General features: G+C 50.4%; 1 protein-coding gene and 1 non-coding gene across 5 annotated transcripts in view; one reads left to right on the plus strand and one right to left on the minus strand.

Moving 5' to 3' along the window:
- Positions 1-21,106, plus strand: part of UROS (uroporphyrinogen III synthase) — a 29,827-nt gene that overhangs the window by 4,471 nt on the left and 4,250 nt on the right. For all 4 annotated transcript variants that reach the window (XR_011648975.1, XR_011648976.1, XM_004446671.5 and 1 more), the window contains exons 3-8: positions 81-164; positions 1,918-2,014; positions 5,579-5,653; positions 11,893-11,967; positions 19,197-19,277; positions 21,013-21,098. Coding sequence is in view for 2 of the 4 variants with exons in the window: in XM_004446671.5 (XP_004446728.1) it covers positions 81-164; positions 1,918-2,014; positions 5,579-5,653; positions 11,893-11,967; positions 19,197-19,277; positions 21,013-21,098 (498 nt within the window). In the remaining 2 variants the exon portion in view is untranslated. The remainder of the gene's footprint in view (positions 1-80; positions 165-1,917; positions 2,015-5,578; positions 5,654-11,892; positions 11,968-19,196; positions 19,278-21,012; positions 21,099-21,106) is intronic.
- LOC111767300 (U6 spliceosomal RNA) lies at positions 1,360-1,464 on the minus strand. Its single transcript, XR_002799159.1, has one exon. It is a non-coding gene; the product is annotated as a U6 spliceosomal RNA (small nuclear RNA).

Consider the following 21,106-nt stretch of genomic DNA (forward strand, 5'->3'; position numbering starts at 1 on the left):
ATTGTTAATATCATCCCATGACCCTTCCCTTAGTTTCAGAGAAGCCTGGCCAGTGCAGAACTATGTTCTTTCATTTGCAGGAACTAGGATTATGCGGACTGGAGGCCACTCTGATCCCGGTTTTGTCCTTTGAGTTTTTGTCTCTTCCCAGTCTTTCTGAGAAGGTAAGGCCTGCAGTGTCTGAGCACCAGTTCGGGGTGGTTGTCCGGGGAGCCTCGCCAGCCCTCATTTCACTACCAAACTTCAGGACAGGGGGAGCACCACCTCATGCAGCTCCAGGGCACTGTTGCTGTCGGGGTTCTCTGGCTGGGCCTCTAATTCAGCTCCTCCTGGAAGCTGCCCCAACTTGAAGAGACAGGTCTGGGTAGAGGCCCAGGAGAGGGCACGGGGAGAGCGTGAACCCCTGCACTGCTCTCAGCGGCTCTTAGCACCCTTGCACACTCATCCTCTTATCTAGTCCACCCCTGTCCGGGCAGATGTTATTTTTCCCATTTTAGAGATCAGGCCATTTAGATTTGAGGTCCAGGTTAGGCAACTTGGCCAAGGCCTCCAGTAAGGAAGAGGCAGGCTTGGCACCCAAACCCAGGACTTCTCCCACAGCTCCAGTCCTGCTGCTGGCTGGGGAGTAACAGATACTGCAAGAGCCTTGCCCAGCAAAGCCCACCACATTTCCAGGTGGACGTTCATTGTCCAGGGAGCCTGCAGCAGTAGGCACTTAGTCACTGCCAGCGACCAGAGCCGCTCCTTCCTAGACAAGGGGACAAGAGCCCCAGGGGTGAGTTTGTGGGGCGGGTGTGCCCCTCCTGCTCCCTGGGCTCCACAGCCCCTGTTAGCACCAGGAATTTACCTCCGCACCTCAACACCCTGCCCACCGCTCTTTCTGGAAAGACTTTCTGTCTTCCCCTTCTTCACCCAATACTTTGCTCAACAGACATCTATTCTGTCCCCACACGCTGGGTCTGCGTGCCTAGGCAGCTATGTAGGGGGGCCCAGATTGGTATGGGCTCCTCTTCTGTGTCAGCTTTGGAAGGGGAAAGAAGCGGTCATGTAGTGAGGTCTTTAAAATCCTCCAGCCTCCAGAAGCCTATCCCGTTACGATGGGCAGTGTGCTGCCTGAGGGATGCCTGAGCTCTCTGTAAGCTTACGTTGTATAGTGAGTAAGAGCACAAACCTGGAGTCTTAGAGGCACGCCTTGGGTTCTGCTTGGCCACTCGCCTTGACTAGTTCCTTACTGTTTCCCAGCTTCTTTTTCTTAATCTATGTGATGAAACTAATCCCACCCATATCACTGGGTAGTTTAACAGATTCAGTGAGGTACTATGTACAAAGCAGCCCAGTCTCCAGCTCAGAAGGAGTGTTCAGTCAGTTATATCATTGTTATATTTGCGTGTCATCCTTGCTCACGGGCCATGCTAATCTTCTCTGTATCGTTCCAATTTTAGTATATGTGCTGCCGAAGAAAAATATGGAACCCTTCACGAATTTGCATTGTTATATTTGAAAATCTGGGTTTCAGAATGGATGTCACTGTTGACTATTCCAGTTTTATTACAAGTGCACATCAAGTCTACCCTCCTACCTACGTCCCCCTTCCCCAATCCCAGACTGCCCCTCACTCTGCTCCGGTTACACTCATAACCAAAGGTCTCTCCCCTAAGCAGTGAGCTGCTTGTAGGATATGCTAGTGTCTAATTAATTCACTTGCTTATAAAAGCTCTAGAATGGTTCCAGGCCCATTGGTGAGCACTCAGAATGTGCTGGATGGATGGGTGGGAGGAAGGAAGGAATTAGTTTGCCTACTGCTTCTGTTATGCTTTTACCTACTTCTCTTACCTGTGATTCTGGGTTACAGTTCACTGAGAGATATTGAGTTTAGCCGTTATATAAAATGCCTGTATTGCTTTTTTTGGTGTGCAGCTGTCTCATCCTGAAAGTTTTGGGGGACTCATTTTCACCAGCCCCAGAGCAGTGGAAGCAGTGGAGTTGTGTTTGGAGAAGGACAACAAAACTGAAGGTGAGAGTGGGTCTGCTGTGAATCCTACTGTATATTTATTTACTCTTATTTCTCCCCCAGGGCATATGATATTCCAGAAATAGCTGCAGTTCAGGTTTGAAAATTTATAATAACTTTTAGCTCAAAAAGCATTTAAGTACCAAGTTTCTTCATGATTTGTGACCTTTGGTGGGAGCAGAAAGTGACCTTTCATCTATAAAACAGTTTTGTCATGTCCAACGTAGAATGACCTAACCTTTTTTTTTTTTAAAGATTTATTTTATTTATTTCTCTCCCCTTCCCCTCTGCCCCAGTTGTCTGTTCTCTGTGTCTGTTTGCTGTGTGTTCTTCTTTTTGTCCACTTCTGTTTTTGTCAGCTGTTCGGGAATCTGTGTCTCTTTTTGTTGCGTCATCATTTTTTTTAAGGATTTATTTATTTATTTATTTCTCTCCCTCTCCCCCCACCCCGGTTGTCTGCTCTCTGTGTCTATTTGCTGCGTCTTCCTCTTTGTCTGCTTCTGTTATTGTCAGCAGCACGGGAATCTGTGTTTCTCTTTGTTGCATCATCTTGTTGCAGGGCACTCCTTGTGCGCATCAGCACTGCACATGGGCCAGCTCCACATGGGTCAAGGAGGTCTGGGGTTTGAACCGTGGACCTCCCATGTGGTAGACGGACGCCCTAACCACTGGGCCAAGTCCGCTGCCTGTTGCATCATCTTGCTGCGTCAGCTCTCTGTGTGTGTGGCACCATTCTTGGGCAGGCTGCACTTTCTTTCGCACTGGGCGGCTCTCCTTACGGGGCGCACTCCTTGCATGTGGGGCTCCCCTACGCGGGGGACACCCTTGCATGGCAGGGCACTCCTTGCGCGCATCAGCACTTCGCATGGGCCAGCTCCACACGGGTCAAGGAGGCCTGGGCTGTGAATCGCGGACCTCCCATGTGGTAGGTGGATGCTCTATCCACTGGGCCAAGTCCGCTTCCCCCTGCTAACCTTCTGATGAAGCGAGTGCTTAGTAATTCCGTGGACAGCAGAAGCGTGGGCTGCATCTAAAGCACCCAGGCAGGTGTCACCGAGGCTGCTGGGCATTTGTATCTCCTCTCAGAATATATTGGGCACTAGATTTCTCTGAAAATTGGCCAAGTACCACTTTCCTCAAGGGGATAATGGGAAAATCCAACCATAGATGGGAAAACAGTGTTGTACCAGATGCGTTATGACACAGCCATCTCATTGACCCTTCTTCTTCCTTCTCTCTCCGTCAAAACGGTGTGCCAGTGGCACTGCCCAGGGTTTCAGACCCAATCTTCAACAACCTGCCTAATCGAAAAGCTCTGTAGCTATGGCTTATCAAGCATCCACTGTATACCAGGCTCTGTGTTAAATACTTCACATTCCTTGTCTCACTTAACCCTGGACAACCAGCAAGAGGCTTGCACTACTATGATCCTCATTTTTCTGGTGAGAAAACTGAGACTTGGGAACATTACGCACTTGTCCAAGGTCACAGAACTAGTCAACGGAGAGCCAGGCTTCAGTCCAGTCCTGACCGGCCACAGAGTCCGTGCTCTTACCTGCAACGTTACACTTATGAGCGGGAGGCAGCAGGGCGAGCTGTGACCTGCAGGAGCTTTGGAGGGAGATCTGGGTTCAGATGGCCCTCTGAGCATGGCAAGTTCCTTGACATCTCTAAGCCTCCGTTTCCTTGTCTTTAAGTGGGCATCATTGGGAGTGGATGGAGCTCAAGCAGTTGAGTGCCTGCCTCCTACATGGGACGTTCCGGGTTTGGATCCTAGTATCTCCTGAAAAAAGCAGACAGCAAGTGAAACAAATAAGAAAACCAACTCAGGGAAGCTGATGTGGCTCAGTGCTTGCATGCGGCTTCCCATAGATGGTGTCCTAGGTTCAATCCCCAGCCCCTGGTATGTATGTATGTGTGAATGAATGAGTGAATGAATGAATGAATAAGGCATAACCATAGCTGTATCACAGGTTTACTGTGTCTGCTAGCTAACTAGAACTTATTGAGTGCCTACTGTGGGCCAGACACGCCTAAGTCTTTAACCTGCGGGTTGCTACGATTATTATTTTCACGTGACAGATGAGGAGCCTGAAGAACAGAGGGTGTGAAACTCTCCAACACTACCTGGTCTGTAAGTCGCAGCTTTGTGATTCGCGTTACAGAGTTTGAATCCCAAAGAAAAGCTTTCAGGACATTGCCTGGTACTTAGAGGGCATTGAATAAATGACAGTGGCAATTGGTTGTTATTTTCTTTATTTTTCATTAGGCTTTTGTTATAGTTTAAAAATTGCCTTCTTGGTGATTTAATATACGCATTCACCTCTAGTTAAAGAAAAAAGCTTGGTTATTTTCTTGGGGGTGAGGAGCTATGCTTGGAAACACTGTTGTTTTCACAATGGAGAGCAGGTGTGCTCTCTCCCACTGGGCCTGGGGTGCTTTGCTTAAGTTACATGGTTTTCCTTTATGTGTGCCTGGAGGATGAGGACACGGTGAGAACATGCTCTGTAACTTGGTATAGTGCTTTACCACTTTTGAAGCTCTGCTCCTATATTTTCTCGTCGTGACTCACAGCAACCATGTGAAATAGGCAGGGTAGGTGTAGCTAATCCCAGTTTTCCTGCTGAAGTAACAGACAAGGTGGGTTAATTGACTGTCCAGGAGCTCAGAGGACTTCAGGGCAGAGCTGGCTCTGAACACCCCTGATCCTCCTCCAGTGCTCCCTCCAATGGTAGTTCTGCCGCAAGGCTTAGAAAATGATTTGTTCACATGCCATGCATAGTCTCTTAATTAAAAATATTATTTACATTTCTGTGGTAAGAAAGAAGGTAAAACTCAATCTTTGGTTACTATTCAAAAGGGAATTTCCCATAGGAGTAAAAAGATAGGAAAACCCTGTTGAATTTAAAGGGAAGTTACGATCCTAATCGGATTTTAGGAAGAACTGCTCTTTCCTTCTAAAAACGTATTGAATGCCTAGTGGCCTTATGTATTTATACAGTGTTTTCTCTCTGTCTTTCTTTAATCCAAATTTAAAGATATTTATTTTTTTAGTCACAACATGGTAGAGTTCTGTATTAAATTGTGTTCGTTTACGGACTTGAAATTTATTATCTTTACCTAATGGATTAAATGAACCCTCTCATCTGAAATTACATTTCGTTGCCTGCTTTCAGATTTATGTCCCCAGTAAAACCAATTTTACTGCTTTATTAGACATTTAAGTTGTTTTTTATAATGACCAGTGGTGTTTTCTTTAAAAGTCTACATGTTTTCACTTTGTATTACCATGCAAATTAATTCTGCAAGTTGTATTTGTTTGCTAGTACACATTAAAAATGCTTTGAATGCCAATTGTGGAAACCAGTTAATATTTCAAGCAAGGCATACTGAAACATTTACCAAAGTGACTTTTAAAAATTTGCCTATGGAATATAATTAGTTTGAGATGATATTCTTTAGATTTAGTTATTAGTAGTTTTCCTTGCTCACAAGTTTCTTAGGATGAACAAGCAACCGTGGGCCCCTTTGGTATTTGCAACTCACATGTAATTTCATGTTTTACAGTCTGGAAAAAGTCTCTGAAAGAAGAATGGAATGCCAAGTCAGTGTATGTGGTTGGAAGTGCTACTGCTTCTCTAGGTAAGCAGTCAAGATTAAAATAAACTACCAGAAAATGGCTTAGTAGTTTTTTAAATTAAATATGTCAATTCCATTTAAAAATATAATTTGCTTATTAAATTTTTCAAGAAGTAATTAAATATATAATACTGCTGATAAGGGTACAGTGAGACAAATATATTTAAATATTGCTAATTAGTATTAAAGGTTGGTTCAATTGTATGCTTTATATATATGTATCAAAATATAATTGATATGTTAAAAAAAATTGGTTCAAATCTTTTGCAAAACACTTGGTCATTCATTATGTATCCAAAAGCGCTATTAAAGTGTTTGTACCCTTTGACCCACTAATGCCTTATCTGATTGGGTATCCAAAGGTAATAATCTGAAATAGGACAAATGAAGTGTCTTCTGTATGAGAATGTACATCATAACATTATTTATAATTGTGAAGAAATGAAAGCCCCCACAAATATCCAATAATAGGGGAACAATTAAGTAAATTGTCTATATGATGATTACGTAGCTACTTTTCTCTGTTATAATTTTATTTTTAATTTAGAGGAAATTTATAGAAAAGTTACAAGTATAATACAAAGAACCTGAATTTTCCTGAACCTCCGGAGAGTAGGTTGCCAAAATGATGCTATATCACCCCCCAAATAGCTGAGTATATATTTCTCACAAACAAGGACATTTTTCTATATGGCTGCAATACAACTCTTGATATCAGGAAGCTAGCATGTATATATAATACTATGACCATCAAATTCTTAGACCCATTAAGTTTCACCACTTGTCCCTGTAGTGTCTGTTACAGCAAAAGATTCAAGTTCAGAGTCATGCATGTTATCTAGCAACCACATGCCTTAGTTTCCTTCAGACTGGAACCATTTCTCCATCTTTTTTTGAATTTCATGAAGGTCCCCAGTTTGTGTTTGTCAGACTTTTCCTCAATTAGGTTCATCCAGGGTATATACATCTCTGGCAGAATATCACCATGTTTTTCTCATTGCCTTGTTACTGATGACGTTCACTTTGATCCCTTGATCTAGGTAGTGTTTTCCAAGCTCTTCCACTTTGACATTACTGTTTTTTCCTTTAAAATTAGTAAATATCTTGTGGAGAGGTGCTTTGAGTCTATGAAAATAACTGGTTCTTCATCACACTTTCAGTTCAATTATTTTATCTCAGTGTAGATTCATAATTTCTTATATTATTTAATTGGCTATAATCCATTACTAAACATGTTTATTTTGTTTTTCAAATTATCCTCTATGTGACCAGTAACAGACCCTTCAAGGTGACTCCCATGTCCTTCTGACATGTCCCCATCAGTCTTTGAATACCTCCTTCTTTCCTGCTGCACAGAGATGTTCCAGGCTTGTCTTATGTTTTCTCTGCCCCAGCCCTGAAATCAGCCATTTTCCTCCAAGAAGCCCTGGTTCCTTTTAGTGGAGAACAGTATTTAGAAGTCAACATCTGGGTGCTGGGTGTATTAATTGCTATTGGCCTTTTCGATGGACAGGATTTGGGAATAAATAACCTTCCACACCCACACTGACTCATTCACGTACACATCTGTATTTATTTCTTCATGTATTTGGGTATGTTGAAACCTGGGAGTTTACCGCACTACCTCTAACTCCAATCCAGCACCATAGGATTTGTTCTAGTTTTTCCATTTCTGTTTGCAGCTCCCCTCTCTAACAGAGAAACCTGGTTCCCAAGTCATCTGTTTACTTATTTGACCCACTGCCCTGTCTGGAACCAATCACCCATCTCCATGCTGCTTCTCCCCCACTGATGCCCTCCTTCACCCCACTTGGCCCCTGGCAGCAGGCATCCTCTATGAGGACACTGCTTTTATTCTGCCCCACCTAACACCTTTAGGACTGGACTGTCCAAGAGAAGGGGAAGGGCTCTGTGATCTTTAAAGTGATGACTTGGAGGAATTTTTATAAGAAGGGAAAATACAATGTTATATTAAGAAAAAGCAGAATACAATGTAGAGAAATGGTACAATTTCAATTTAATTTAAAAATATAGACACTGAAATAGATGGGTAGCCTTCCTTCCCCTGGGGGAGGGGGAGCCTAATGGGAAAATCACCAAATTATTAAAAGTAATTATCTCCGGAAACTGGTATTACAGGTGTTTATAATTTATATACATTATATATTTATTATGTGCTTAAATTTTTGGCATTTTTCCCAATGGGCTTGAATTTTAATAATATTTTTTAAAGCACCAAATTTAAACAGTGAATCATTAAAAATTAACATTAAAACATTTAAAATACTTAGTGCTTAGCAATTGTGAATAAATAAACATGTAACTTTAAAATGTTCAGTTGATTCAAATGAGATTAAAAATATTGGGGGGAATGTGCAGTATGAGTGAAAATAGTTTAGGAATTAGAAGCACATTTTCCAGAAACAAAATCCGCTTGGGGAGAAAGGCGGTTGGGAGTTGCTGGGCTAACTACAAGAGGATGCGTAGCTTTTCTGTGTAGCACAACTCACCCAAACTTGGCATATCAGCCAGGAAGAGAATCAGTGGCTGTGGTTGCCAAGGGGACCACCTCCACTCTCCCACTCCCCCATTCCCACAAAAGTAAGTTAAGAATTTGTTCATACTTTCTTTTAGTATTTGTTTTGTAAGCATGAAGAGAGGATAGAATATAGTCAATTTTTCACATACCAAAAATTCAACTATCCAATATACAGTATGTACATTTTCCTATTTCATACATTAGCTGATACACATTTTGAGCTATTATACAACCTTCAGTTTGATTGTCACAACAGTGCTATGCATTTTGCTCTTACTGTTCTTTAAATGAGAAGAAAACTAGGAAAAAAGAAAGCGGTGATACAGTGGTGAGAAATTGATGCCACTGAGACCTAGGGCTGAGAAGACAGGAGTGTACCATCACCAGGTGTGACACAGGCAGCAGTCTTTGTCTCATTTGGGCACTCATCAGTCCAAGTGGTCCCTCTTTATTCACTTGTGGAGGAAAAAGGACACATTCTAAATGCTGGAAAAATCTTATCAAAGGGAGATGAAATCAGAGATATTTTTGAACTTTTCGATTATTTCTTTGGAGGTCATGCACCCAACTTTTGAACATTGTAGTGCACATGTTCAGAAAAGACATACAAAAGGAGGGGGCTTTCTTAAGTGGCTGCGGGGAAGAGGCCTTGTTTGAACTCCAGGAGGCTCCTATTCATGTTGAGTCCCAGCAGAAGTTGAGTAGGGACAGCTGAAAGGAGACTAGTCCCAGTGTGCTAGTCATCTGTTGCTGCGTAACAAATTACCCCAAAACTTAGTGGCTAGAAACAACAAACATTAATTATCTCACAGTTTCTGTGGGTCAGAGATCTGGCCCTGGTGTACCTGGGCCCTTTTGGCTCAGAATGCCTCACCAGGCCACAGTCACATTGCTGGCCAGGACTGCCGCCACCTCCAGGCTCGACGGGCGGAGGAGCTGGCGCTCCCGTGCCGCGCGTGGCAGTCAGCAGGCCTCAGGAGATGTGCTCCCAGCTCACTTAGTGACTGCCTCACAGACAGCCGCTGGCTTCCCCGGTGGTCAGACGATCAGAGAGAGAGCACCCCAGAAGAAGCCACAGTCTTTTCAGAATCTGACCTTTGAAGTGACACCCCATCCCCTCTTCCTTGTCTTCTTTGTTCAAATCAAGTCAGAAAGTCCACCCCACACCAAGGGGAACGGATGACGCCAGGGCGTGAAAGCCAGGGATCAGTGGGGCTCCCAGAGCTGTGGACTGGGTCAGGCCGGTTGGACAGTTGGGAGCAGAGGGAAAAAGGCAGAAATTTTTCTCAAAGCAGAAATGAAAATGAATATTTCCTGATCAGCAGGAGTGTCAGTGTGGAGGTCCAAAGAGAAAAGGTCTTCCTCTCAAGTTGTTTGTGCTTCTTCATAAATTTTGCAACTTAACTTATAATTTTGCAGAATTATTCATTACCAGTAGATGGAGAAAAGTGACATGCTGTGTGACTTATTCTTGGTCTATATAAGATCTGGGAATATTATTGGTATTTTGTCCCAGTTGGATAATCTGTGCCTGTTTTAATAAGAGTTCAGTTTGTCTGGCAGAAGCAGAGTTGGTTGGCTTGTGGGCTGATAACTGAGTCTCAGCCGCCACCCCCAGGGAAGGCCTCGCCCTTTGGCTGCCCTATGGCAAAATGTGCCCGAATCTGAGAGCGGAGGCTGATTTGCAGGCTTGATACCTGCGAGCCATTGAGTGGCCTCTGGTACTTGGACCTGTAAACCCACACCAGTTACCTCTTGGGAGATACATAGCAGTGAGCAACTCAGCCCCAAACATAGCAAGACTCATCATAGGATACCTTCATTATGAGGTACATATATTGGCATGGTTGGAACAAATTTTCATCTACATTTATCAGCAGCCATAACAGCTACTGTTTCTGAGCCTGTTATGTACCAGGCACTGGGCTAAGCACTTTGTGTCTGTGATTCCTGATTTTCATAGGGAAGGTTTTAGTAAGCCCATTTTCCTGATTTAAAAACAACAACAACAACAACAAAACTGAGCTTGAGAGAGAGCACATGGTTTGCCAGAGTCTCACAACTAGAAAATGCTTCAGCCATTACTTAACTCCATGATGGTGGGTTCCAGCAGCCCGTGCTCCACTGGCGTAAGCATCTAGAGTGTTTTGCTGTTTTTCAAGCCATAGCTGTTTTAAATATTTTCATTGCCGTGTGTTTCCATAACTTTGGGAAAAGAGGGACTTCAGAGAGATCATCTTTTCCATCACTTCATCTTCAAATCACATTTCTTGGTTCTTCCTGATTTGCTTTTACGCAAAGATTTTACTTTACCTTCAGAGTTACCAAATGCTACCTTTTTAGCCTCGGCATCAGCTGGCAGGGCATTTCGCCCCACAGGCTTACACAAGCCGGGAAAACTGGATCCACCATGGCAGAGTCTCTCATCAGCTTGGTTTATTGAGCACAGTTGTGAGGAATGTGAAGTTTCGTTGTGGAGTGCCCACAGCCCCTGGAGCAGAGCCAGCCTGGCCGCGCTGCAGTTCAAATCCCAGCTCTGCCCTGCAGGGGCCGAGGCCTTGGACACGCAAACCCTCATTCCCCAGCATTCTGAGGGCCGAGGGCACATCAGACAGCCAGGACCTCCCGTGCAGACAGAGCTCACAGTCCCCCTGCTCGGGCCTCCAGCCTCGGGCTCATGGCCTCGGTCTAATGGCCTGGCTTGCAGGGCTCACTGTGAGCAGTCTACACAGTGTAGAGAGCCGGTGGCGTTCCAGGTGCAGGTCCTACTAATGAGTTCCTTAGAGAAAAATGCATACAAATACCAACATCAAGTGCCAGCTTCACTGCAGGCACTTACTCCCGAGTTATTTCCTGGGCGTCTTCGGGGCTCTTTGTGGCATTTCGACCTTCCTGCTCAAGCAGAGGAGGGAGGCCCAGCCTGACCCTGAAGAGGTCACAGCTGTGTGTGACGTCGTCCTCTTTGACATTCTCCCATGACGAGTACACGAAAAGCCTCGGGTGTTACACGACCGCTGCCGTTTGTTACTGCCGCCGCCTCTGTGCCTCTGAGGTGGCCTGGCCACAGCCCTCTCCTCAGAGAAGCCGGGCTGTGAGCAGGGAGCGCGCTGAGCGGCCGCCCCGGCCCCTGCTCCAGCCAGCGTCCCCGCCTGGCTCTCTGCTCCTGACGCGCTTCCCACACTGCTGCTCCTGTCCTGGCACCCGCCTGCAAGCCTGGGTGCCCCTGGGCAGGTTATTAGGAAACCTCTCCTCCCCGCCCCCTCTCAGGGCGCCCTCGCCTCCCTCACAGAATGAGGGCGAAGCAGGCCCCTGCGAAAAGCAGGGCCCCAAGTGCCCGCCGTCTCGGGATTGGCTGAGAAGTCTCTCGGGAAGAGAACAACCTTGCCCAGCTCCTGGGCGGCAGGCAGTTTGTTCTTACCACCTCAGGTAATCCCTAGAACAGTCCCAGCTGGTGTTTCCCCGCTTATAGGCCGGCTCAGGGGCTCCGGGAAGGGTAGCTGGCGCCTTGCCCCCACAGCACGGGCCTGGGAAGAAGCGGGCCCTCGGCTCTGCCCTGGGCCCGTGGCCTCCACAAGCTGCTTCCAGTGGAGCTCTCTCTGTGTGACTCGTAAAATACACATCTGTGTACTTGCACATGAGAAACAGCATGTGCACAAAAGGATTTCAATCACCATGTCAAGAAATATATCTCCTTTTTTTCCAGTGCATAAAATTGGCCTGGATACAGAAGGAGAAAAATGTGGAAATGCGGAAAAGCTTGCAGAATATATTTGTTCTAGTAAGTAGAAAAAATTTACCTAAATGAATTTGTTTATTGTCTTTTGCTTTCACCACTGCTACTTGGAGAAGAGAACGCCTGCTTGAGGCATTCTCCACGAGTATGTTGATGAAGGCGCAAGCGACCGTCTCAGCCTCTCCTCTGTGCCTTTATGTACGGGTATGCGGCTATCCTGCTTTGAGATTCAACCCCACCTCCTGCCCTCCTTACCAAGGGACTGAGACCACCTGAACATCATACAATTCTAACACCCAGAATTGGCCTTGGGACTCAGGCCTGGCCTGATGCTGCACAGTTGGCACCTACGCGGGCACCTCCCTGCACCTTCCCACACAGGGCGCCGCACTCCCCCAGCCCCAGGCTGCCCTCCAGAGACTGCCACCGAGTGCCACCTCCATTCCAGGTTAGAGTCATCTGGGCTCCCACAGTGGTGAGGGGTCAGAACACAGAGGAGATGCAGTGGGGGAGTTGGCGTGCCCGACTCAGGGTGAAAACAGGGCCTCCAGGGGCCTCCAGAGATTTCCCTGGTGCCAGCTTTGAAGAGCTGCATGGGCCTTTTCTGCTCGCTCTCCTTCAAAGGCATAACTCCAGCCACGGGGGGATGCAGCCGTTGAGAAATGCCCTGCCTGGCTCTCAGCTGGTGTGCATGCGTCAGCCTGGACAGGCTTCTCTGGCACTTGATGCTTTGATTGACACCTCTCATCCCTTCTCCCCTACCCCCCAGTACTCCCTCCCCGGTTACACTGAGAACAGATCCATTCAGCATGGTGGAGCAGACATTTCCCTGGGAACAGCTGAGCGTCAGGCCCTTTGCAGTGGGCAGGGGTCCTAGGAGAGAGACAAATCAAACACCATTCCTGCCTTCTGGGGGCTCCCTGCTTAGTTGGTGGGCTAACGAGGGCGGGGGGCGCCTAGCTTCAGTCAGTGTGACAGCTGGGGTGACGGGATTTGTAGGGGATTGTGTGTCCAAAGAAGGTCGAGGTTGTAGGAGACCATATGATGGCCACACCATTCCAGCCAGAGGTGGCTGCTGGAGCAGAGAGGGCTTCTGGGGGAAGAGAAGCACACGGGAAGTGCTTTCCAGGGCTTCTGCAGTGGGTGACAGAACTGGAGAGGCCGCTGAGCAACGCCACCCCCGCCCTTCCCCCCATGCTCGGGTGCCCAGGCCCAGGGCGAGGGGTTGCTGCCGGCACAGAGGCACAGTGCGGGCTGCTCCTGCCTCTGGCACCCCCAGGCCTGGGCTACCTTCCACCAGGACAGGGCCCAGAAGGGAGCCCCGGGGACTCAGTGGGTGGGTGTCTCTCCTGAGCACATCCCTTAGTGAGAAGAGAGTATTTCTAACAACTTAAAGAGAAATCACCAAACTGAAGAAAGCAAAAAGCAGGCCCTGGGGTGCCGTGGCCGATCCCCACAGCCTGCCTGCTCCAGGGCTCGGGTCCAGCGGCTTCCCAGAGTGGCCCTGGGGACTCCACAGGGACAACGAACACCAGCAGGGCCCTCGCACTCCGGACCCTGCCGGGCGTAGGTCAGAGGCAGAGGCCTGTGGTGTGCCCCGCAGGTGTGGCATTAAAAAAAATGTTTATTTTTTTTAAGGATATTTAGACCACATAACTGTTATTTAAAAATATAGGGGATTCCCATCTGTCGCACTCCCTACACCTCCCACATTTTCCCACGTTAACAACATCCTTCATTAGTGTGGTACATTTGTCACAATTGGTGGACACGTTTTGGAGCACAGCCACTAAGCATGGATTATAGTTTACATTGTAGTTTACGCTCTCTCTCACACATTTTTATAGGTTATGGCAAGATATGTAATGGCCAGAATTTGTTGTTGTAATGTCATTCAGGACAATTCCCAAGTCCTGAAAATGCCCCCGTATTTCACCTGTTTTTCCTCTCTCTGCCCCCAGACCCTCCCGTGGCCGCTGCCCCCACATCAGTGACAGGCGGTGGCAGCGTCGTGGCCAGCGAGGCCCGGCGTCTGTGCAGTGTCCCCAGTTGTCGACTCTGGTCACGCCAGGCCCATGATGGGGGGATTATGTAAGATGAAGAAACAGCTTCTGAGGGGCGGTAGCTTGTCCAGAGCAACATCTGATCAGGTGCTGGACCCGGCCTCACACCCGGGACTGCCTGACTCCACAGGTCTCCCTAACTGCCTTGCTCTGTTGTGCTGCTAGAAGTTACTTGAGCCCAAAACGTAATCAGTTCTTTTCCATCAGGTGACAAAGTTCAAGGAACCCTTTGTAGAGGAGACAGTCTGGTTGTGGGCGCTAACGCCGCTCCCTTGGCGCTGACTGGAATCACCAGGGCTGCCTGGGGTTGGACGCGCCGTCCTGACAGGGCGTGGGAAAGGTGCTGAGGGCGCCACGCCAGGCGAGGCTGCGCTGCGGGGTCCCTACAGCCTCGGGCCCTGCCTCTAACGGGGCTGTGCTTCAGAACTGTGGGCCATTTTGAAATGAAAAACCAGTGATTAAGGAGTCTGTAATTTGGGGTGAAGAACGGTTCACGGTGAGGATAACGTCCAGCTGGTGACCCCAATCGGGGCCTGCCTCTGAGGTCCCTGTGCTGTGAGTCAGCCCCCGCGGAGCGTTTCCTTGCTGCCCTGTTTGGAGGAGAGCGCTGAGCCTGCACCAGCGAGTAGCTCCTCAGGCAGCAGGCCGCGGTGGGTGCCTTGTTGCTTCCTGTGGAAGGTTCAGGATGGGGTCGCTGAGAAGCCGTCCTTTGTGCTGACGGGTGACGATGGTGCGGCCGGGTATCGAGTCCCGGCTGTGAGTCTGCGGGCTGAGGGAAGGTGCTCCAGCCGTGCGGGGCGAACCCTGCCCTGAGACCCCAGCCCCACGCGGTGGCTCCCGGGTCACCCAGCCCCAGCTGTGACGTCGTGAGGAGCCAGCAGTGATCGCTCCCCCTGGGGGCTGGGCCGACTCCAGGCTCTTTGTTCCACTGGTGTCCCACAGGGGAATGGTCACGGCCTGAACCAGTGTCAGAGCCTGTCTTTAACAGTGAAGAAACACATGTGAACGTGAGTCTTGGCATTCCCCTGTGGAGTGAACGCCAGGGTTTACAGAGAAGGATTATTGGTTATATGGGCGGGAAGATAATTAGCTTCCTAATGGAAGAGGTGGCTCCAGCCTCTTTTCAAGACAGGTAATTGAGCTGTACTTGCAGTTGACTCATTAGTTCTGGAAGCACACAGGGAACTCGTTTCCTCCTTTTAAGGTCCACTGCCCTCAAGCAGGTGTTCCTTGCTTTGGAATCACGAGGTGGAAAGGATCAGTGCCACTTCTGAGACAGCACCTCTGTGTTTCTGTGAACGGACTTCAGGTCCGAAGGGGAGCCGTCTGCACACGTGCCTCTGAGGGCCGAGGCCTGCCGCCGCTGCAGAGCCTGTGCGGCTCCCTCCTGCTCATCTCCGCGTGCCTGGGGTCCTCCTGCATCCAGGGTTTGCAATTAGAATATCCAAATAAAAACCCGTGGTGACTGCTAATAAGTTCCTTCCCCAGGGCTCTACCAAGGCCGGCGTGGTTCTCTCCCGCAGTAAACTTTGAGGTTCGACCTTAGGAGCTGAGAATTTCCTCAGTGCTGGGAGTCAAGAGCCCGGGTCACCCAGGTCAGGGGTGCCAGGCCGGTCAGTTCTGGCTCTCCCGGAGGGAGGAGTGAGGTCAGACCCCCCAGGTCCAGGCACAGTCCCCACAAGACTGCCCTCGCCTCAGACACCAGCCACAAGTTGGGGGTTCCCAGGCCACCCACACTTCTGACCCAAGTGCTTATGAATTTGGGGGTTCCCACCCCCCCCTCAGTTTTGATAATTCACTAGGCTGACTCACAGAACTCAGGAAAGCACTGTCCTTGGGGTTACGGTTGTATTACAGCAAAAAAGAGACAAAGCGGAAGGAGCCAGAAGCAGAGGTGCGTCGGGCGAGGCCTAGGGGAAGCTCCCGGGTCCCCTCCCTGCAGGGGTGGGGTGCGGCTCTCAGCCCCCTACCCGCCATGGATGGGGATGAGCCTCGGGTCCAGAGCTTTTGTCGGGGGTCCTGAGGTGGGTGTGGCTGACCTGGCTCCGCAGGCCCCTCCGTTCCCTGGAGGTCGGGCTGCCAGCACCTGGCCCCAAGCCCCGGCCCCGGCCTGGCTGCCCGAGCCCCAGCCTGGACACCCCAGCCCCGACCCCGGCCTGGCCGCCCCAGCCCCGGCCTGGCCACCCTGGCCCGGACCCCAGCCTGGTCACCCCGGCCCCGACCCCAGCCTGGCTGCCTCAGCCCGGACAGCTCCGCGGAAACTCTCAGGCCCACTCGCACTGTCCGTGGCCCGTGGAAAATTCCTGAGATGTAGAGGTGGCCTCCCAGCAACGAGGACAAAAGCTGGCCACGTTCTTTACAGTAGTTACTGCGGATTTATTTTATGTGAGGAATGCTTATTTCGTGCTGGGGGTGGGGCACGTCCTCAGCCTAGAAACGCTCTCGTTCACTCTGGTAGCTCATTGCTGGGGTAGTTCCCCCTCCCTCCCAGGAGATGCCCTCCAAAGGAAAAGGAAAAGGTAGAAGCCGACGGTAACTTCTAGAAGAAAGGCAGACAGGTGGAGCTGCAGTTACGGCCCGCGTCCTGCTGGCCCTCCTGGCCCTCCTGGCCCTCCTGGCCTGGGCGTGTGGACCTGCCAGGTGGCCTCGCAGGCTTGCCCGGCTCGGAGCCACCTCTCCCGGCATCCTCGTCACCGTAATTATCTGCGATTAACTGCCTGCGCAGCACTGGCTTCTCGCAGCCAGCTCCATCCTGGCAGACCTGGGTGTTGGTAGAGTTCACAGAAGTGCGCATGCTTCCTGATGAAAGCACGTTTAACACCGTAGCCTCGTTATCCTCATTACCGACGTGACCTTCAGTGACTGCTGATCCTGCCCCCACCCCAGCTGCATAATGCTCTCCTGGGGTTTTGTATTCTTTTTTTTTTTTACCTTGTTATTTTTTAAAAGAAACTTAGATTATATAAATATTACACAGAAAATACAGGGGATTCCCCTCTGGCCCCTCCTTACCCTCCCACACTTTCCCCGCATCAGCAGCATCCTTCCTTAATGTGGTACCTTTGTCACGATTGATGACCACATCTTGGAGCACTGCCACTAAGTGATGATTATAGTTTCCTTTGTCGTTTACACTCTCCCCCCCAACACACACATTTTTGCAAGTTATCACATGATATACAGTGGCTCTATCTGTCATTGAAATGTCATTAAGGAAATTCCCAAATTCAAAAAATGCCCCCTAATTACACCTATTTCTCCTGTGATTTTCAACACCATGTCTTCAGCCTTGGTAGCCCAGCCCTCCAGACTGCCTTCCTGGTAAAGAAATGGCAAAGGAAGCCCCCATTTCATGTCAGATTATGGCCCCTGCCAGCCCCCTCCTCTTGCCCTGTCATCCCAGGCATACCTGGTCTCCCACCATGGCAGAATCAGCCAGTTTGAACCACTGCATTTGTCTCTTAGGGTTGGAAATAAATCCACAGACATTAACTATATCCCAAAAAGAAACGGTAATTTGCCTTTGACTTCTTGAACTCCCAAGAAATAGTTGTGGTAGATTCTCCCTCCACACACAGCACAGGAGGATTCGGCCACGACACCTTGAGAACTTTAAACTCTTTGGTGCCTTTCCTTTGACATGGGTCGTTCTTAGTGCTGTGGGCCCCGTGGGAAAAGACCTGCTCCTGCCGTGGGGCGCTGGGCCATGGGAGCTCAGCCTTGGGGGTGCTGTGCTGCTGCTGCCTTCAGCCTGGAGGGCCAGTGCCCCGGCCTCCTTCCTGTGAGGACATGGGGAGAGCAGCCCCTGCACCCCACGAGTCACCATTTGCCTGGATCCTAAGCAGTGACCAGCAGTCAGAGAATCAGAACCAGCGGCTCAGGTCTCCCCGTGACCTTTAGAAAGGGAGGCTTGTAAGTCTTCCAAAGGCCCCCTGCAAGCCCCTGGGGTCGTGCTTATTGCAAAGTTTGCCCCTGTTCTCCTGCTGGCTCCCCACCACTGCCCCCGGGCAGGCGGCTGTGGGGCTGCGGGAGCAGCTTTGGGCTCTGGTTAAGAACTAAGTATGTGAACATGGCTTTGACAGTATTTATTTAGGGATGGCTTCTGCAGATACTCTGGAAAGGAGGAATCAGTGGGCATCTATTACCTGTATTTAAAATTTTTCTGGTTCATTATATTCTGTTACATCAGTACTGATATTTATTTGCAGAGCAGTTTCTGTTTTTTAACATATCACCAGCCTGTAGTTATTTAATAACTTGAACTAAAGTGGTCAACACTTACGGCTGTTGTTGAGCTGTTGCTTTGTGGAGGTGGTGCTGGTGGGGAAAGCTTGTTTTGTGCCGCCTTCTGATTGCAACCACCAAAAAGCTGTGTGTTCAGAGAGAGCCTTGGGATGCGGGAAGATGCAGTGTCTGTGCATGACCAATACCCATTAAAGTTTCTTACATCCAGTGGACACACAGAAGGGGAAACAGTCGGTTCTATTAAAAGGCTTTGCTTTCACACTTGGGGATGATTCTGGCGTCTGACAACCCACTGGGTTTTTTTGGATGGTATTGTTACAAACAGGTGTCCCAGTTGTGTCACTGTCTTCACAGTCCTGCAAACAGCTTAGAGTGGAAAGTACCTGAGGTCTTCCCAGAGAGGCCGTGGGGCTGGGGGGTGAGGGGCCAGCCAGGCTCATCTCAGGCCCCTGTGTTGGTCCTTCGAGCACTTGGCAGAGGGGCCAGGGTCACGGCTGCCATTTGCCTCCTCCTGAGCGCGAGCCCTGCCTCCAGTGGTTTCCGTGGGACCTTCTCCAGAGGTAGGGTGCGTGCTCAGGGGCCGGCTCCAGGCCAGATCTTCAGTTCAGAGGCAAACCCCGTGTTCTAAAGAGTGACTCTTCCCGGGAGGCCGTGGCAGGATGGCGGGGGTCTAAAGAGCGTGGCTAAGAGCAGCCCCAGTTCTAAGCACTTCCCCCTGCGTTACCTCTTAAGTCCTTCAGGTCCCAGCGCTTCCCCGTTGCCAGGGTGACAGATCCCCTGCCACTCTGCAGATGCTGAGGCTGAGACCCCAGGAGCAGAGCCGGCCTGGAATCCTGCCGCCTCGCCCTCCACGAAGCCACCCCTGCCCCTGCCCCTGCCCCTGCCCCTGCCCCTGCCCTGCCCCGCTCACAGGCCCCGCCCCCCGCCCTAGTTCTTTTTGGACAAGGTCTGCTTCTTTGCTCACAGGGGAGTCGCCGGGGCTGCCTCTTCTCTTTCCCTGCGGAACCCTCAAAGGAGAAGCCCTGCCGAAGATGCTCAAGGACAAAGGTGACTGGAGTGCCGGGGCCCACGGTGTGCTGCCCCTCACCTCCTGGGAGGCCGCCAGGCCCTTCTCGGTGATGGACGTGGCCAGCCAGAGAGCGCGCCGGTGGGGGCGTAGTCCTGGGCTGAAGGCCACGAGGCGGCCAGCACGCTCCCGGCCCGGCTCCACCCTCTTCGGCCTGCCCGCCCCAAGCTGGGAGACTTCACCTCCAGGGCGGGCTGTGTGGCAGGGGGCCCCCCCCCCCCGGCAGGTACGCGGTGATGAGCCGGCGAGCCTGGTTCTCTGTGGCCCTGCGGATTCCTCCCGTCAGCGTGGAGCTGGTCTTAGAGCAGCACACAGTCCTCCAGCCCAGCCGCCCTGTCCCCAGGGTCCTCGCAGTCTGGGGCCAGCCCATGCCTCTGGCGCACCGAAAGGCCTTTGCACCTTTTTGGGGAGCTAGGGGTGCTCAGTGGCTCGGAGTTGGAGCTGCAGGGTGAGACGGAATTCTCCCTTTGCTGGCTGCTGGCTCTCTCACCAGGGTGAGAGACAGTCTCAGTGTTTCTGCGTCCTCGTCTGTGAAATGGGTATAACTGCAGCATCTCCTGCGCAGAGCAATTATGAGATTCTGTGGCGTGCTGGCTGGCTCTCAGAAAGCAAGCAAGTCGCCAGCCCTCTGCTGCTGTGCTCCCTATGACTCATTTTGCTCTCACGTTTGCTCCCGCTGTTTTTGCACCTGTCACAGTCCACAGGAGGGATGCCAGCCAGGACGATCTCACCCCTTGTCACTGCCCCCTCTCGTCCCTTCTCTCACCTACTGATGCTGCCTCTTAAGTGTTCCCAGGGGCCAGGGCAGAGGACGCGAGCTACCATAACCAGCATGGGTGGTAGCCTTCCTAGAACCAGAAACACCAGGAGGAAACAAAAGAGAAAGTTGGGTCCTGGTCCTCCTTAAACCACACAGTAATCAGAGTGTGATCATTCCTTTAGTTTCTTGGTACATAGTGGTGATAGGTTGCTGTTTTATTTCAGGAATCATCTTGCTGCTTCTGGGTAGTTTCTCTTCTATCACATTCCATTGTCTTAAGCCTGAGCTTTCACTACCTAATATGGGGCTGCCCCCAGTAGGTCCACGTATCTGAAATTGGCATTAGTCACTCCAGTGCCTCCCCCTCCCCCATGTCCAGCCCTAAAATACCAGATGGGGTCAGAGTCACTGAATAGAGGGCCTGGAGCCTGATGAGCTTGTTTGCAGATGGGAACCCTGAGCTCCAGGGAGGGGGCCAGGTAGAGACAGAGCTGGGGTGCAGCGGGGGCTCCTGCCTCCAGCTGACACATCTTTCCTGACTCGGGGGCTCTCCTAGGAGCTGACCTTGAACCTGGCTTCCGGGCCCAGGGTCACTTGGGATCAAGGTATCAGGACCCCCAAAGGCCCTCCCGGCTGCCGGCTTCAGCCCTGGAGCTTGGAAGCCTCGAGCTCTGCACGGCTCCTGGCCTCCGGGAAGGGTCGTGGAATGGGGGCTCAGGGCCGTCCCTGGGGACAAATTCCACACAAGCACCGGGCAAAGGGCAGCGAGGCATGAACGAGGGCTGCCGCGGGAGCACTCCTCCGCGTTGAGCAGCTCAGCGGCACCTCTTGGCAGGAGCAGCCCATTAGAGCACGGCCACGCTGCTCTGGGGGGCTTGGCTGAGTTCCAGGGGGCAGAGGCTGCCATTGTGTTCCCAGTGCAGTAAAGTGGGTTTCCTGGTTTTGATTGTGTCCAGGGATTCCCATGGAAAGCATAACTGTCTATCAGAAGATTCCACATCCAGGAATCCAAGTGAACCTGCAGAGTTACTTCTCCAAGCTGGTAGGTGG

This window comes from Dasypus novemcinctus, chromosome 6, assembly GCF_030445035.2.
Source record: "Dasypus novemcinctus isolate mDasNov1 chromosome 6, mDasNov1.1.hap2, whole genome shotgun sequence".
NCBI classification, from domain to species: domain Eukaryota; kingdom Metazoa; phylum Chordata; class Mammalia; order Cingulata; family Dasypodidae; genus Dasypus; species Dasypus novemcinctus.